General features: G+C 41.4%; 1 protein-coding gene across 6 annotated transcripts in view; it reads right to left on the bottom strand.

Annotated features, from left to right (window-relative positions):
- PATJ (PATJ crumbs cell polarity complex component) overlaps positions 1-19,059 on the bottom strand; it is a 345,082-nt gene that overhangs the window by 56,954 nt on the left and 269,069 nt on the right. For 3 of the 6 annotated variants that reach the window (XM_045802203.2, XM_045802205.2, XM_045802204.2), the window contains 3 exons: positions 14,072-14,146; positions 9,083-9,200; positions 5,481-5,614 (listed from right to left, as the gene is read on the bottom strand). In XM_045802203.2, the coding sequence (XP_045658159.2) occupies positions 5,481-5,614; positions 9,083-9,200; positions 14,072-14,146 (327 nt within the window). Of the gene's footprint in view, positions 1-5,480; positions 5,615-9,082; positions 9,201-10,088; positions 10,179-14,071; positions 14,147-19,059 lie in introns of all 6 variants that reach the window. The other 3 variants (XM_087865949.1, XM_087865950.1, XM_087865951.1) reach the window with 2 other exon arrangements.

Raw genomic sequence — 19,059 nt, 5'->3', positions numbered from 1 at the left:
CGTCTGATTAAACCACAACTGGACCAACTGCCAGCATTAAGTCCTTGGAGAAGTTACCTAACTTATCTGCATCTCCATTTCCTCCTCTGTAAAACGGGGATAATACCACTACCTCTTCTCCAGGGTTGTTGTGAGCATTAAGAGGATATGTATTAATTACATATTAATAAAAGCGTCAAATCACATTTTAAAAGTGTGATGCTGAAAAATATTTAAACATGCAGAAACAAAGTCATGTTTCTCCGTGTACAGCTGATATATCAAAGACAGATGAAGGGAACTGAGGATATATTTTAATACGAATGTTTAACAATAATCAATAATAATTGAACTCATGGGGTGCTTGGGTGGCTCAGTTGGTTAAGCATCTGCCTTTGACTCAGGTCATGATCACAGGATCCTGGGATAGAGCCCCACGTTGGGAGCCTGCTTCTCTGTCTGCCCCTCCCCCCCACTCCTGCTTGTGTTCTCTCTCTGCCCCCCTCAAATAAATAAATACAATCTTTAAAAAAGTAATGACTGAACTCAGTATACAGGCATTGGAAAAAGTCCTTTATATTCTTTATCTTATTAATCCACACAACAACCTTAAGAAATAGATTTTGTTGTCACCACTATTGCACAAATGAAAAAGCAGATTTAACTTCGAAGGGTTAAGTTGCTTGTCCGCGGCCCTACAGTTAGAGACCGGGGACTCAGATGCCACGCATTCAGCATTATTACTCAGTCTTATCAGATGATACAACACACTGCCTATAGTCTGGGGCCTTTGGCAATGGTGACCAGAGAGGGGAAAATGCACAGAGTGAGGGTCCTGGAGAAACTTTTGTCATTCTTTCTGCACTCCAGAACAGCCCAAGTCTGCCAATAATCTGAGAGAAAAGATTTGTTTCTTAAGTTTTTCTTTCTCTTCCCAAAGCTGATAATAAAATAACCCCAACAAGATGACACTGGAGAACTATGTTTTACTTCTTCTGAGGACACTAGAGATAAAACTTCTCATCAGCAAGCAAACATTTCAGAGAAGGAGGAATTGCAGGATGCAGGGAGAGGGTAGAAATACGGGGTGAGCTTCATAAGAGGTAGGAGTCTTCAGTCTTTCATTCAGCAGAATATGTCAAGTCTTCTGAGCTGCAGGACTTCATGCAGACTAGCACTCCAAGACCAAAAAGAGTGGTGGTGGTAGTGGGAGGAGAGAGGATGATGGGTGGATGAATGCACGGAAGGAAATGATATGAATAAATATACTACCTATTTCATACCTTATCTGATTTCCCTGCCGTGTGCCCCTCTAAATTCACGTGTAGAAACTCTAATGCCCAATGTGATGGTATTAGGAGGTGGAACTTTCGGGAGGTGATTAGGTCTTGAGAGCAGAGTTTTCGTGAGTGAAATTAGTGCCCTTATAAAAGAGCCTTCACAGAGGCTCCTTTTACTACGTGAGGATATGAGAAGTCTACAACCCAGAGAGAGCCCTCATCTGACCATGACGGCACTGACCTTGGACTTTCAGCCTCCGGAACTGTGAGGAATAAATTTCTGTTGTTTATAAGCCTCCTGGTCTGTGGTGTTTTGTTACAGCTGCCTGAACAGACTAAGATACTGGCTTATAAGAAACACATAAAAACTAATCCATATTAATTAAACTTAGAAAGTGTGTACTGTAGTCCTTCCTTCCCTCCCTCCCTTCTTTCCTTCCTTCCTTTCTGTAGGTAGACAGGGCTTGAACTCTCGACCCTGAGATCACTACCTAAGGTGAGATCCAGAGTTGGAAGCTTAACTGACTGAGCCACCCAGATGCTGCTAGTTGTACTTTTTTCTACTTTTCAGAGAAAATCCCCTATTTTAATAGCCCTTATTAGGGTTTTTCATTGGCTGGTCCCTTATTTTAGACCATAAACACCAAAGGTGGTAGAATAAACTTGATTGAACGTGTACGGACAGGGTTATTTCACTCAACTTTATGTCTTCGGCACTAAGAAAAGGGCAAGGCTTTAAGCAAACACATGCAAGCGATCATAGAAGAGCCACAACCACCAAAAGCAGACCCGGGAGCGCAACAGAAGATTAAAACAACAGAGGCAGAAGTCTGTCACTGAGGACTGAGTGCAGGTGCGCTCATAAACCTTCCCAAGAGGCTCACCCTCACCATTATCTCGGTACCTAAAAAGCCTATTTAGATGACTGGCTGCAAACATACTGGGATGCTAGCAGATCTCCCTCTCTGCTCTCAGAAACCATCTGCCTTGGCTCTGGAGCTATTATTTATAGCAGATAGGACTGATGTGGTGTCAAGACCAAGTCCCAGAGGCTTGATTGCTCCAAAGATGGCAAAAGTATCTGTTGGACACACAACAAGGAAGGCCCAGAAACCCTAACTGGGAGCTTAAGAAGGGTCACCAGCACTCAGAATGTGCTCTTTCCCCGCATCAGAGCCGAAGTGAGGGTGCGTCACACAATCAAAGGTGCAAAGACAAGTGCAAAGGTACTTTTGACAGTGGGTCAACACTGTCCAAATTTCCTTTCAGATGCTCTCATCTGCATTTGCTAACTTCCTGCTGGCTGGGCGCAGTCGCGTGACCTCACTGGATAATGTGGCCTGGAGTGTCAACAAGGCTGCATGTTCCATGTCAAAATTTGGAAGGAAAAAAAAGATCTTCACTGTGGTAAACAATGGTTTTATTTGTGAAAGCACCTTCCACCAGCCCCTGCTGTTCATCTTCGCCAAAAAACGGCATGGCTGTAAATAACTCGTGAGTCTAACTTCCAGCTTTTGATAAGGTACCTGAGGTTAAGAAATAGAAGCTGTGTCCCATTTCTCATTTTTAAGTGGTACTTATCCTTCCAAGGACAATGGGATTTACAGTCTCACAAGGCAGACTTACAGATTATGAACTTCAGAATGCTGTTACAGAATTTTTTTGGGGGGGGGGGGGCGGGCTGCGTCGTGTGGCCAGAGAAGCGGGAGCAGAGCACAGTATTTAGCGAACAGCCTCAGCCAGGAAGCAGGAGGTGACGTGGACAGCGGAAGCCCCCAGGCCGGCAGCCAGCAACGCAAGCGTAAGCAACAGTGAAGCCCCAACAGTGGCATGGGTGCATCTTGTTCAGGTTTTCTAACCCACCCACATAGAGCAAAAGCAGATTAATAAAAAAGCCAAAAAAAAAAAAAAATCAGCTAACAAAGTCATTCAGCTGGGCAAAACAGGCTGTGGGATTTCCTATGGGAAAAAATTTCCGTATTTCCTATGAGGAATTCTAGCTTTGCCTTATTTTAAGCAGGGTGGACGCAGATTCACAAAAAATAAATCAGAGGTTACCTCTTCATGAAAGAATTCACTACAGAATTTCTCTAAAGTGTAATTTCCCTGGTTCATTTCAAATATAGATTTATACAAATTCAGTTTATTCAATATTCAGGAATATCTCTTTGGAAAGATGAGAAAACAGGCTCCAGAAGGGAGAAACAGCCAATGTTCAGGGTTGGCCAAAAGCTTCTGCATACTACCCCAAAGACCTGGGGATAACAATTTATACATGATATGCTTTAAAAATAGAGAATATGTATATACATTCATTCCTTATGACCCCAGAACTTTTCTGCATTTCTCATTATCTGGCTTAGAAAGCTATCTGTTCAGCTTCTGTCGCTGAGGAAAGGGACAAACTTTTCTTTAGAAGTTTCCCTTCAAGTGACCTGGTCTAGGCGATATTTTTAAATCGTATTTAAATCTCACCCCATGAAAGGGTGGGGGCTAAAACTGGCTGCTGAGCTAGTTACCTCCAGGTGTTCCCAGTTCCATCCAAGCTGATGAAAAAATATCCCCGTGTATGCATGAGGCCACACACCTCAGGCCTTGCCTACACAGGCAAAGGGAGAGTAATGCAGGAAATAAATAATCCTGAACTCGGGAGGAAAGTTACAGCAATACTTTAATCAGGTGGATGGAGCTAAAATCCTTTAATGAATAAACCCCGGCGTCTAAGCACAGTCCTGTTTAGGTTGCGCACTAGCAGAGCGCGTGGTGCCGCCTTTGCGAGATCGGGTGGGACGGTGGGAGGGTGAAGGCTGAGGCCAGGGAGCGGGCAGAAGGCACGGAGACCTGGGTTTCCGCCGCACCGCGCGGTTCTTGAGTTGGCTAGGGCTTCAGGAGCCTAACAGTTACTACAGAAAAATATAACGGGATCTCCCCGCCTCCCGACTGTACTAACGTGGAAATATTATATTCCTGCCAAAAATGAAGATGATTTTTACTGATCCTATTACACTTGTTTTATCTGTAAATCTGCATATACACTCTACTCCTTACTAAATAATATGGGCAAAAGAAATACCAAAATATTCATTTAAAAACATATTTATTAAGAAGAAGCCTCGTCTCTAGGGAGAGGCCCAGGATGGGTGTGGAGGGCAGGGCTAGGGCGAAAGGGTTGGAGGGAGATTTGCTTTCTACTTTATATGCTTTTGTGTCAATTTAACTGAGTATAATATGTACGTATTACCTATTCAAATATATATGCATTGATTCATCACATTTTTATAAATCAAAATCCAGAAACTTTTACAAAAAAATGGTAATGAGTAGTAACATCAAAATATACTAAACAGGGTGCCTGGGTGGCTCGGCAGGTTAAGTGTCTGACTCTAGATTTTGGCTCAGGTCATGACCTCAGGGTTGTGAGATCGAGCTCTGGGTGGATGTGGAGGCTGCTTAAGATTCTCTCTCTCCTTCTAACCAGTCCGCTCTATAATGTATATATATATATACACACATGCACACTGAATACTCAAAGATCTGTCATCCATTCAAAAACTAACATTCTAGACTAATTTTTAAAAAAATTATGAGTAGACATGAACATAGTTAGAATAAAGCAAAACCTTAATTGTTGTGCTAGAATAACTGATATATATTTTTATCTAGCATTCCATGAAATAATAGTGATGATCATAATAATAACAGTTCATACTTACTTTACACTTAGTATGTACCGGAACTGGCCTAAATCCTGTTATTTTTTTTAATGTTTATTTTCTAATTTAGCAGATTTGAGAGAGAAAGGGCGAGTGTGCATGTGAGCTGGGGGGAGAGGGAGAGAGAGAATCTTAAGCAGACTCTGTGCTGAGTGCAGAGCCTGACTTGGGGCTTGATCTCATGACCCTGAGATCATGACCTGAACCGAAATCAAGAGTCAGACATTTAACTGACAGCCACCCAGACACCCCTAAATCCTGTTACAATATTTCTAAATGCTGCTACAATGTTGTTAGTCTAATAAGCATTTATAAAAAACACTCAATGTAGAGAAAATCCTGGTGAAAATTCAACACTGAGAAAAACTTGAAAGCTGGCCAGAATATACATGCATATCTATCCTTAGTTTTTTTCTATACCATGAGAAAGCCAAGTCTTCCACAGAAGTGATAAAGGCCCAACAACGAACTCTGTGACAGCGGATATACTTCACTTCTAGGAACTTACCAAAGGGGTGTCTTTTCCTCCCACAATGCTGAGACCAAGACCTGAACGTCCCTTGGATATTTCTATAATCATTTCCTGGCCAGGAACAATGGGGCACGTGGCAGGGTCCACTGACAGAGGGGCCTGGAAACCACCTGGAGAAGGATGAAACACAGAATGACACACAAGGAGGAGAGGCAGCCCGCATGCACACTCCGTTAGCTGGGGAGTACATGGTTTGCACGTATTTGTTACTTCACTCTTTTCCTGCTAAGCACCATGAAGGAAAGAGTTGGGTCCTTAATGCCTATTCAGGAAGGGATGAAACGCGACACCTTTGAGATGAAAACAATAACTACCGCCTGACTTAATCATCTATTTTAAGTATACTTGAAAATTTTTAAATCTTAAAATATACCCTGAAAACTCATACGGAAAGATGTAAGATGATTCAATGACTAAGTACATATAGGCGTATGTTATAATGAAAATGAAGACTGGTATGACAAAAGATTCTGAGTTATAGTTAGACGACACGAAGAAGAATTAGTGCTTAAATACTTTCAATTAGAGCATATCACAAATGAACATACACAAAGGATTTCATCAATAAAGTATGACGTGGCTGAAAATAAGAATTACCCCTAAGAATGATCCTGAAATATATACACAGTAAATGAATGAATGAATGAATGAATGAATGAATGAATAAAAAGTGTCATAAACACAACATTCAAGGACTAATTACTGGGTCCATAGCTGAAAAACTTCTTAAAAGAGTTACTGCTACTTTATAAAGGTTTACTTTTTACTTCTTAAAATTTTAAAAAAGATTTCATATTTAAATTTTTTAATGTAATCTCTACCCTCAAAGTGGGGCTGGAACTCACGACCTGGAGACCAAGAGTCTCATGCTCTATTGACTGAGCCAGCCAGGTGCCCCAAGGTTTACTTTTGAAAATCACTGTTTTATTTTATTTATTTATTTTTCTTAAGTAGGTTCCACAGCCAACGTGGAGCCCAATGTGGGGCTTGAACTCACCACCCGGAGATTAAGACCTGAGCTGAAATCAAGAGTCGGTCACTCAATCGACTAAGCTACTCAGGCGCCCCTAAATCATTGTTTTAAATTGGGTTTCTCTAACAAATGAGAGAAAAAAATATTTACTGGCTAGGACAAGATGTTTCATACAACCCCTTTATCTAGCATAACTTCTACATATGTGCATTTTCCAGATGACTGAACCTAACTAATTGAAAAACCAAAATATTCAAAATGTTAGCTTCAAGAGATTCTTGTACAAATAACAGCCTCCAGAGAATGTCATCTTTTTTGACAACTAAGTTCGATCCTCATGAGTACTGACTCTTACCCTGGGATAGAATTTAGTTAAGGGCTGATAATAAAGGGCCCCACCTGCTGGTCAGCCGCAGCTAATGCACAGGGGCCAACTTGGGATCCACAAAGCTCATTACACATCTGTACAAGCAAAGGCCCGCAGACTATGGCCTGCAGGCTAAGAATGATTTTCACATTTTCAAAAGGTTGAAAGAAAAAAAAAAAAAGAAAAATAACATTTCAAGACATGTGAAAATTACATGAAATTCAAATTTCAATGTCCATAAATGAAGTTGTATTGGAACACAGCCCTGCTAATCCATTTACTTCCAGTCTACGGCTGTTAGCACCCTGCGACAGCGGAGTTGAGTAGTTGCAACAGAGACCATATGGTCCACAAGCCTTAAATATTTACTATCTGGCTCTTTGCAGAAAAAGTTTGCCAATCCCTGATATTAAACAAAAGGAAACAGGCTCTAGGTAAGCCTGTGGAGGGCTCTGCTCTGACTCAGCAATAATAACAGAGCAGGTTTTGGAGTGGTGGGGACGTGGATTTAAGTTCCCAAGAAGGAAATTAATAGGTGGGTGAAATGGAGGCTCATTCCTCACCCAAAAAATGCATGTAACGAACTGCTTTCCAACAGGAAGTAAACGAACAGTGTGTGTGAGATGCCCAGCCCAGCAGCTGGCATAACGTAGCACGCACACAGTTGCTCTTTCTGACCACACGGAATTTATTAATCTAATGGCCTCCTAGTTAAGAGTGAGAAATTTAGTGACGCAACCTCAGTAACAATAAAAAATGCCCCATTAGAAGGAGAATACTAAATTATAAACCTAATTTGACTCTAGATCTTTTGGCAGCATATGTATTTCACACTCCATTCTCCATTCATTTACAATAAAAACAATGTGCGATAGTGCATAATTTCATGAATGCATTACAAAGTTTATACTCCTTTTATAAATGACCAGTTTAGCCTTTTGAGTGAGAAGAGAGAACACATAGTCAGAGATGCTGGGGATGTCGTTCTCTTCCTCCATTTCTGCCTCCCCCAAGCCAGTCCTGAGTCAGGGTTGGTACGCACTTCTCCCGTACAGCCCAGCCCAGAGCCTGACATATCAAGCCCCTGATAAATGCTTGGTGAGGAGATGACCGAATGAGTAGAATTTCCACAGATTAAATTATAGGAGATTAATTTCTGTTATCAAGATATAAATATGTGATGCATCTTATCAAAACTCAATTGGTCTACAGTGCGGTTACTTTCTCAGTAAAAGGCCAGGTGGTAAGTATTTTGAGCTTTACAGACCATACATTCTCTGCTGAACTACCCAATTCTATCCTTATTCTGTGAAAGCAACCTTAGACAACAGGTAAACAAATAAGTATTCCAATAAAATTTTATTTATGGACATGGAAGTCTGGGTTTCAGATAATTTTCATGAAATATTCTTTTGATTGTTTCCAACCTCTTAAAAATATGAAAACCATTTTTAGCTTGCAGACCGTACAAAACCAGATGGTGGGCCAAATCTGACCCACGGGTCATAGTTTGCTGACCACATTCATTAAGTATTTTCGTAAAAATCCAGTACTTTAGAATAATACCTGCTTTCTAAAGTTTTTGTTGAGTTAATATTTATGAAAAATATGCACAAGACAAATGCATAAAGGTGTCAGGCCCGTTAAATTCATGCAGGGGTATGCTTTGCCACTGGTGAGCACAGTGTTTTAAATAGGCCACTTTTTGTTTTTTTTAACGGACTTATATCACATAAAAAGCAAAGTGGAAATACTCATTATTCATTTCGAAATTCTATTTTCAACTGCCAGTCAGCATAATTCATGCCAGGAATTCAAAGAGAGAAAGTGAATACTCATGTCTTTAAGCACTGAAAATTAACAGTCTTCAAATAACTTACATCAACATATGCAAGGCTAACAATTTGACTGAATATGATTTTTAGGAGATAATACTCATACACTAAACACACTCTTTTGGAGAGATTACAGAATAATTTGTAAGCCTCATATGCAAACAGTATTTACTGAGGGCCTTTTTTTGTTCTGGCTCTTTCCTACTCAATAAGCAATAGGCAATCCCGGTAGCAGGTGAGGAAAATGGTGACCTGCCCAAGTCCCAGAGCTAAGGAAGTGGAGAAGGGGTGCAAAGCCAGGTTTCCTGACTCCTGATCCAGTGCTCTTTCCAGGGTATCACAATCCCCTCCTTTTCTCATGTTTGAGGAGTCAATTCAGTTCGGCTCACAGAAAGAATCATACCATAGCTTGTGAAATCCGCATCCGTTGAATGGTACAACGGAGCTGGTGCTAAAGGTGTCTCTTGTGAACCGAAGCAGACTTTTGTTGAATATTTTTGCTGTTTCATCTGGCTGACAGCCTACAAAAGAAGGGAAAATAAGATGAATGTCAAAGAGGAGAACGAAAACCAAAGGATAAGACTTTAAAACTGGTGTGTTGTTACCAAAACAATGGTGGCACTCCAATAATGTCTTCTGAGAATTTAGAGCGGGAAAGGTTGCAGGAGGAAGTCAGGATGATTTCTGTCCCACCCCCCATGCTTCCCTATTTAACTTTACATCTAAGATGCTCCAGTAAAGGATGGATGGAGGAAGGGAAGAAGTATTAACAGCTGACGATACTCTATCACTGTGGTCTGTATATGATGTTGGGGCCGGGAAGCCGAACAAAAATTTTGACAATTTCCACTGATTCTGATGAAGTCGATGTGAAGTCCACATACCCATGTTGGGCCCACTGAAAAGCAATCTATGTTGCAGATGTTCTGAGCATACAATGATGTCCTTCTCTTCTGGATACACCCACAATCGTTAAATGCTTTAGGCAGGTTAATTGAGCAACATGAGGGCCAGGAAGAGGAAATAAGCATCCACTGAAAGCCTACTAAGTGCCAGGTACACCAACTACATTTTAATTCACCTCAATGAACTATATCTTATTCACCCTTGATTCCCAGTACCTGGAACATAGTAGAGCCTCAATACATGTTTGATGAATGAATGAATGAGTCAATGAATGGATATAGAAGAGCAAAATTGAAGACATGGAATCTCACAGTTGAAAATGAATTTGTAAATCAATGAAGGTACAGAGACCTTTGCTGTGTGAGCTTTGGAAAGCTAACTCGTAATTCTGGATCTTTGTTAATAATACCGCCAATGAATATTAGTATTAGAAAACTGAGAAAAACCAAAAGGACTCCATGCTTGCTTAACAGGCAGTTAAGAAACATAGGTAGTGACCTGACCTGCCTTCTGGATCTGTAGTTAGCCAGGGAACCCATCCCCAGCTGGAAGATTCTGGTGGAGGCAGTGAAGCACCAGGCTGTCCCTGGAGTCTAGAAATAGGATCAAGGTAACTGCTCCAGAACAATGATACCTCAAGATTCTGTCCGTGGAAGGCTATGCCTCAATTCAAGGCACCATGCAGTATATAAAAGCCAGAACACCACGAGCATTGTGTATCTGTATTGTGCTTTCCAGTTTTTAAAAACACTTTTACATCCATGAATTCTTTTAATCCTGAAAACAACCTGGAGAGGTAGACAATATTACTTCTTTTCCAGATAAAGGAACCATTGTCAAGTGACACGTCTGAAATCACACCATTATTTAGAGGAAGAGGTCAGACTGAAAGTCAGTAGTAGCTAAAGAATGTTACAAATTATTTTTTTATTTTTATATTTTAAAGATATTATTTTATTTATTTATTTAATGTTTCTTTTATTATATTATGTTAGTCACCATACAGTACATCCCCGGTTTCCGATGTAAAGTTCGATGATTCATTAGTTGCGTATAACACCCAGTACTTTTAAGCAATCTCTACCCCCATCGGGCTCGAGCTCATAACTCTGAGACCAAGAGTTGCGTGTTCTACCGACTGAGCCAGCCAGGTGCCCCAGAATGCTACAGATTTAAAATGCTTATCAAACAGCTGCTAGGCACTGATTCTACGGATGCTCATTTTCTTTTCTGTAGTTTTTCTCACCAACGTTTAACGACGACCGTATACTTACTTAAAAAGACTTAATCAAAGACATATTTTCAGTGATTTAAAAAAGAGGTTAGTGGAAAAATGACAAATATGGGTTTACTACCAGAAAACTGAACACTGGAACCACCTAGATATCAATTACTCTGAGGACCATATTTCCCAGTGTCCCTGAAGCTAGATGCATCTGCAGACTAAGTCTTGGTCAGTAGGATGTACACGGATGTGAACTGTACAATTTTCAGGTCATTTTCTACAGGAAAAGGATCCTGCCTTCTCTTCTCCCTAACTGGAATGCAGATGGGATGACAATAACCAGAGCAGCCATCTCAGACCAAAAAATGGACACATTTTTTTGAGGGCAGTAATCAAATAAGAGGCGCCTGAGTGTGTGACACTGTGGAGACACTGTATCATCCTCAGACTGATTACACCCATACTTGACGTAGAAGAGAAACTTCTTGCAGAGATTGAGCCTCATCTGAACAGTACTTACGTTCAACTTTTGTTTTGTATCACCTTTAAAAAGACCATCAATAACAAAGCTGAATGCAAGCTAGAGAGTGCTCTTGTGACAAAAATCATGTGATTAAAAAAGAGATTTATTTAATTTAGTTTAGAGAGAGAGAGCGCATGAGGAGGGGGGAGGGGCAGAGGGAAAGAATCTTCAAGCAGACCAACCCATGAGATCATGAAACCAAGAGTCAGACACCTAACTGACTGAGCCACCCAGGGGCCCCAGAATCATGTGATTTTTACAACAGGAATGTCGGTGCTAATCATTACATCCCAGCTCCAGGTAGCATCCCACTGCATTGTGCATAACACGTTTCCAACAGATAGTGATAGTACTGAACTCAATTGAAAAACAAGGAGACAGTCCACAGAAACCAAGTGAAACACCCACCATGTATTTTTAGAGGCCGACCTCTTGTTGGTAGGTGTGGTGATGGGTGTGTGCTCCTGTGACTCATCCGTGGGCACAAACCCACACCACTAAGAATGAAAGATAAGAAAGGCTGGATTCGCTGTTGAACGTCTTCTAACTCAAACAGGAGAGCTGGAATGGATGTTCTAGGTTATCCAACCTAACTAAACCAGTGGTTCTCAAACCCTGTCTTCATAATAGAAATTGTCAGGGAGCTTTTTAAATTTATGGATGCTGGGAGCTGGGAGCCCCCCCCCCCATCCTAGACCAAATAAATCGGCACCTAGGTGGAGCCCAGGCAAGTTCTGTTTGCTTTAGGAATGACTGCTTCAAGTTAATCCATGGATTCTTCACCCAGGGTAAATGGGTTTCTAAGAGACCACAAAGGGCATTTTGGGAATTATAAAAATCCTGTGTTGTGCCAAAATTATGTTTATCAGGGTTTTCTGGGGGAAAAAGTTTACAGTTCATTTATGATGGGAAAACAAAAATCACCATTTAAAGAAGATATGAATTGTTGAGTTTGCTAGTACTGATTAGCCGTGTGGCCACAGGCGAGTCACTTTCCCTCCTTACACCTAAACTTCTTCATCTGTAAATTGGTAGGGATATTTCTAAACCTTGAGAGCTTGTTCCAAAGATCAAAAAGAAAAGGACATAAATAAACCTATCATTATGCCAAGAGCAGTTTAAGATTTCAGCTGATAATAGCTATTAATGTCTTTATGTCTTTTGGTAATAAATGACCAGCCAGCTCCTGGTTAAAAACCATCCAGGGTGGTTTGGAACAGCTCAGGGGGTTGGGAAGTTCTTCATAAGGAACTGACACAGCCTCACAGCAGGTGTTGTCCACTGACCTCGGCTGGTTCTCTTCAGCAGCCATGGAAAAGGGTTATAATCACTTTCCCGAAGGACAATACTTTAGATATTTAAGCACTCATTTTTCAGCATGGAAAAGAAAGGACAGGTGGTGTTTAGGATTTGTCACAGCTCTAAAGTTCTATGGTTATAACATTTTAGGGATGCCTGATACATGCCTTGAGATAAGTGGCAGCATATGAAGCATTAACATATTAATAGTATTCACAAATATATCACATAAAGTCTGGTCTTAAGTTAAAAAAATTTTTGCTTACACATTTCCATTTGAACCAAATCTGGTTATTTTTAAGCTTCTTTCTATACCTACTCATTTTTTAAAAAGTGATTTTATTTATTTGAGAGAGACACAGAGATAGCGACAGAGACGGTGACAGAGAGTAAGAGCGGGGAGGAGAGGGAGAAGTAGGCTCTCCGCTGAGCAGGGAGCCTGCTTCTCCCTCCCCTGGCTCGCCATCTCTGTCTCTCTCTCAAACAAATAAATAACATCTCTACACCCAACGTGGGGCTCGAACTCAAAACCCTGAGATCAAGAGTTGCATCTTCTACTGAGTAAGCCAGCCAGGTACCCTTGCACCTACTCATTTTTAAAAAAGTGTATTTCAGAGAGAGAATGCATGAGCAAGCAGGGGGTGGGGAGAGTCTCAAGCGGATTCCCCTCCGAGCATGGAGCCCAATGCAGGGCTTTATTCCAAGAACCTGACATCATGACCTGAGCCAAAATCAAGAGTTGGATGCTCAACTGACTGAGCCACCCAGGCACCCCTACAACTACTCGTTTTTATTTAGGTTTTTAGCATTTAAGTGTGGAGAATTTTCAAAGGTATTTTCTTTGGCAGTGTTTGAAATATCATGGGAGCTCTAGTTCCTTAAACATAGAAATAGCTAATACAGTAATAATGTAAATTTTAGTAGCATGAAAGTATTAGCCAGCACATAGAAATGAGAATCAAGATTTTAAAAAGGAAAAAAAAAAAGGAAACACTCAACAGCAACAAAAGTACAAAAATTTGACAGACAGAAACTTAGTTGTTTTTTTTTTAAGAGAAGTGAACATAAAACATAAGGAACACCAAAGTTACTGTATTTATATTTTTATAGAACTGCAAATTCTCACACTTCAGATTTTTATTCATGACATTAAGACACGGCACTCTTAGGATTTAAGTGCAGGTGTGTTTGTAGGGATGGCTCACTTTTAAACACCTGCTCAGGGTATTGGTCCAGGAAATGCACACAGAATATTTCCACACACCTTGCACAGAATCAGTGATATGGCTGTGGGTTGACTTCAAGTTCCAAGACACACCATAACCTCCTAGCAAGTAATAAAGGGTCTGATTTCATTGCAATCACTTCCTTTTCTTCTGGATCCCATTTATAATGCACACCATCCCAGTAGAGCAAAACCTAAAGTGGAAATTACGTACATCATCACTTGGGCACTCCAGTGCCTTCTGCTGACCTGCCACCATGCCCTGACCAGCCACCTGGGAGATGTCCTCCTGAAACGTAAAAGATACAACAGTTAACGGCATTGAAGAGCTCAAGTGCACGCTCCAACTTTAGCAAACACCACGGGGCTTGGGCTCCACTACAAAAATGACCAAAGCACCAGTCATAAAAGTTCTGTTCCTCCATCTGAACTAAGACTCATTAATGAAGGCAGTCTCGTCATTTCCAAATGCTTCTTTTGGGCCCTTTAGATCAGGCTTTAACCCTATCAGATACCCATTCATGGTCACTTCAGCTAGAGTTTGCACTTCTTTTGCCATTCCAGTAATCTCTAACTCTGTATTCATACCGAATATTTAGTTCTTTCAGGGTCTGAACTCTGATGTTAGAACTTTTTTCTCCTCAAAGTCACTAAAGACACTGGAGGATACAGAGTTAAGTTAATCCTGAATCCCATGGAAAAGTGCAGAGGCCAGATTTTTGAGAGAAATAAACTACCAAAACACACAGGAAACCAATGCATCCTAAAGGGCAGTTTATTGACACCAACAGATTGGCCAGAATGCTTATGTCTGCTTCCCACCATATCCCATCCTTCTTTACAGGCAAAGTTACAGAGGAAATTATCATCTGATGGTTTACTCTCAGGCATGAACTGCTGCATTTGGACATGGACAAGGCAGGGAACCTGGAAACAGACTGACTGGGATAGGAGAAAGGATGGGCTTACTGTAGCCCTTGGCAGATGTCTGAGAGACACCAGGTGGCAGGTCTAACATACAGACTGCAGGTAGGTAAGCTATCTGAAGATGGTGAGAGGTGTGACTTGTAGAGCAAAGTAGTAGGAGTTTGTGACCCTAGATCCTTGACTCAAGAGTTCTGCAACCCTGAGCAGATTATCTGACATCTCCAAGCCTCGCTCAGTCTCCTCATTTATAAAAAGGTTGTTATGCTCTAGGGGTGATGTAAGGATTAAATGAGGCAATGCATGAAAAGCACTTAGTTTGGTACTGAGCAGACAACAAATACGTAATAAAGATGTTAATGATGACAGTAAATGGGATCCAGCACTGATGCACCCATATTCCTAACTCTACTATAGAGTTGGTGAAAATAATTACATGGACAGGACACTTCCTCCTTTGGGGAATGCTGGAGTACAATCTGACATCCCCCACCCCCACCTTGGTTTCTTTTTTGAACATAACTGACATACCCTTGATTCAACAGGCTCCCATCAGATTTGTAACAATACAATAGATAATGATGAGGTCATGCCCACCCATTCATTATTATTAGATTAGGTTACAATCTCATCCTGTCTCATCAATTCTCTATTGGTTTACAACCTGAGAAATTCAACACCAGAACATAATATCCGGAGCCTGCAGCCTAGGTCCCTGGGATGGTTGTGATTTCCCTTATCTGTCCACTTATTTTTTAGGACCATAGCTCTTTCTCAGTTAGATGTAGATTCTCTCTCAATTTCTCCCATAGAGGGCAAGCACTCTAGAACTCCTCCCCAACAACCCCCTCCCCAACTTACCCCCCCAAGCTGTGCTCCTAAACAGATTACATGACATGAATTCACAAGTTACTTCATGTTGTAATTCTTCCTTGAGGCCCTGGGCAGTGCCCCTTCCATAACATGACCAAGTTTTTTCTCACAATTTATGCAACACTGTGTGGTATCTTTTTATGTGTCTGTCTCCCATACACTAATATGATTGACTTTGTCTTGTTTGTTTCTTCAAAATATGGCAGAATAGACTGTGAGCTTGATAAAGGGCCAGTGCTGAATGAATCAAAGTTCAGGAACTCAAATCTTAAATGCACCTGCGTGGACTTCAGAGCCAGCCCTGAAAGAAAGGATGCACAGCGAAGGTGATCCTGTGGCTCGCACTTAAAAGGATCACAGTTGAAAAAAAGACAGACATGGGAAGGTCAATAAACGGTGCTCACGGGAATTTTTAGAATCAAACTTCTAACCTGCCTTATAAATGGAAACCACTGGTATTATTCCTTCCGGTGTGGATCAAATAGCCTTCCGAAGAGCAACAGTGCCTCTATTTGAAAATGATACTGCAAGTCTGCAATTCTGCCTTTGCTTAAACCCAGATTAACTAGCATGGGAAGGAGCTGACCTCCCCAGCCAAAGACTTAAAAACCCAATCTGGATATCACACAGAGCTACTACTAATTGGTTGCATTCATCCTCATTTGCACTTGTAAATAAAAAGGACACTGGAACGGTCGCCAGAAAAATCTGGGTTCAGATTGGTTCCACTACTTATTAGCAGCAGTAGTGCTCGGAAACCTTAATTTTTAGCATCAGGAAGAATACAATAACAGCTACCTAAGTAAGGGGTTGCCAGCAAAGTTGAACTCAGCACATGCTTACAGATTATCTACTCCGTGCCAGCAAGGAAGACGACTAACGGAGCTTTGCACTTATGACATTTACATATCTGGTGCGACAGATAGTAGAGAAAAAAGTTATGGAAACTTTGAATTATAAGTGAATGATATCTGCAGGAAAGTGTGTGGCAGACAGCAGGTGCCTGAGAAGTGACAGTTTCCTTCCCTTTCTCTTGTCCTCAAAATGTGGAAGGATGAGATGAGGAAATCAGAGCTCTGAAAAGCATCTGGTCCAACACCTTGTTCCATTTCCTTCCTCTCTCTCTCTCTCTCTCTCTCTTTTCTTTCTTTTTCTTTCTTTCTTTCTTTCTTCTTTCTTTCTTTCTTTCTTTCTTTCTTTCTTTCTTTCTTTCCTTTTTTTCCTCTTTTCTTCCTTCCTCTTCCTTCCTTCCTTTTTCTTTCTTTCTTTCTTTCTTTCTTTCTTTCTTTCTTTCTTTCTTTCTTTCTTTCTTTCTTTCTTTCTTTCTTCTCTTCCTTCCTTCCTTCCTTTTTTCTTTTCTTTTCTTCCTTCCTTCCTTTTTTCTTTTTCTTTCTTTCTTTCTTTTCTTTTCTTTTCTTCTTTTCTTTCTTTCTTTCTTTCTTTCTTTCTTTCTTTCTTTCTTTCTTTCTTTCTTTCTTTCTTTCTAGATTTATTTATTCATTTGAGAGAGAGAGGGAGAAGCAGACTCCCCACTGTGCAGAGAGTCCATTGGGGGACTCAATCCCAGGACCCTGAGATCATGACCGGAGCTGAAGGCAGACTGAGCCACCCAGGCGCCCCCTGTTCCATTTCTTATGCTGATTCCCCTTAAACCTCTGGGCCAAGGGACGGGGCCAGTGCATGATGATGGTGATGACAGCTAAAACTTACTGAGCACTGTCTGTGCCAATTACTGAGCTAGATACCATCCCTATTTTGGATGCTGATGTATTACGAGAGAGCTAGGGGATAAGGGTTATTATCATCCTCAGTGCGTGGTTAACTGGGGCACAGGAGGCTAAAGCATATGCTGAACCAGAACTTGATCCGGACGCATTGTGCTGCAGAGCCCCTGCTCCTAAGGATAAACCACAAGGGAAAGGCAAAGTGCTGTTCACCTCGTCCCAACGACACACATGAGATTCTTAGGAGCCAGCCTCAACACAGTGATTCCATTTTTAGACACAACATTAACTCAGAACGAGTCATGCCACCTTATTTTGAGCGTGGGCAGGCAAAAAGAATTCATGGTACTAGTCACTGCAGTGACCTAGGGTGTGCGACTTTTTTCTGTGTTTTGTGTTTAGACATAAATTTAGAACTTGCTAATTTTCCAACTACTGCACCAAGGGAGTTCTTAGTGCCTTCAAAGCTGAGGTTCTGGGACATTCTAAGGTGTTGACTTTGCACAGGGGACCCCCTAAATAAGAAGGCTGAGGAAGGAGTGGGGAAAGATCAACTCATTTTGTGAAACAAACTGATAGAGCACATTCTGTGTGCGTTATGTTATAATCATCAGCACAGTACTATAAGCTCCTGAAAGAAAATGCTTTGTGGGCCAAGCAAATTACTCTCATCAAGAGAAGGAGCTTTCGAGTGGTGGACATAAAAAGCAAGACTGGGAATATTCTATATAATAGATAATAATGGGATGTCCAGTTTACAATCACCAAAGCTGGTTAACTTCTATCCCAAAGTTGGGTAATCAACATGCCCTGTCTGTCCAGCCGAAGTAACTAGTCCAACGGTAGACATTTGAACCACACAAGAACATCCTGTGGATTTTCCAAAGTGGACCCAAGGGGAGAGAGTCAGCCCTTTTCTGGCCGAGAAGCTTAGGAGCTTTCGGTGGCCACACTCCCACTAGGCTAAGGAAGCAAGTCTGAGGGAGAAGAGAGTCAAAGAGACATGCAGAGACCTCTGGCAGCACCAGGATTCAGGTTCCAACTGTCCCTAAGACTTTCACCCCTGCCTTCCCTGTAGTTATGTAAAAAGGACCTGCAGCCTATCAGTAAATCTCCCTTTGTCAGGTCAAGCAGAGGTTTTACAACTTGCAGTCAAGAGACTACTGATTAAAATGAGGTGGAACCCAGAAAAGGTCTATTAGGGGAAGAAACTCACAGGGGTCAAGCCGTAAGGTAGCTGACTGGAGATGAAGGAAGTGAACGGAGCCTAAGATAGCAAACTAGACAGGGCTGCTCAGCTTAAAGGTAGTCGAAGTCAACAGTAGTCAAATTCAACGATTTTTAAAACCTGCCTCAGACACAAATTGTCTCCTGCGGATTTGGGTCCTTTGCGGATTTGGGTCCTTGGACTCCCACTCTGTAGCATGTGGATACACTAGAAAAGGACAGCTTTGCCTCAATCAGTCCCACCCTAACCCCCCCCCCCCCACCTGACCGCTTGGATTAGCTGACATCCTATCAGCAGGAGCTCCCCAGCACCTTCCTGGGCCCTTCTACAGTACTTGGCAACACTGGGAATTACTTAGGGAAAGTTGGATGCCAATCCTGGCTGTGACACTTAGCTGAGTCTCTGAGCCTTAGTTTCCTTATCAATCAAATGGGGATATTAATAGGCTCAATC

Source organism: Ursus americanus, chromosome 12 (genome assembly GCF_024610735.1).
Source record: "Ursus americanus isolate L20-20 chromosome 12, mUrsAme1.1.p, whole genome shotgun sequence".
NCBI classification, from domain to species: Eukaryota; Metazoa; Chordata; class Mammalia; order Carnivora; family Ursidae; genus Ursus; species Ursus americanus.
Note: the sequence above shows the minus strand (reverse complement) of the source record. Positions and strands in the feature narration are given on the sequence as shown.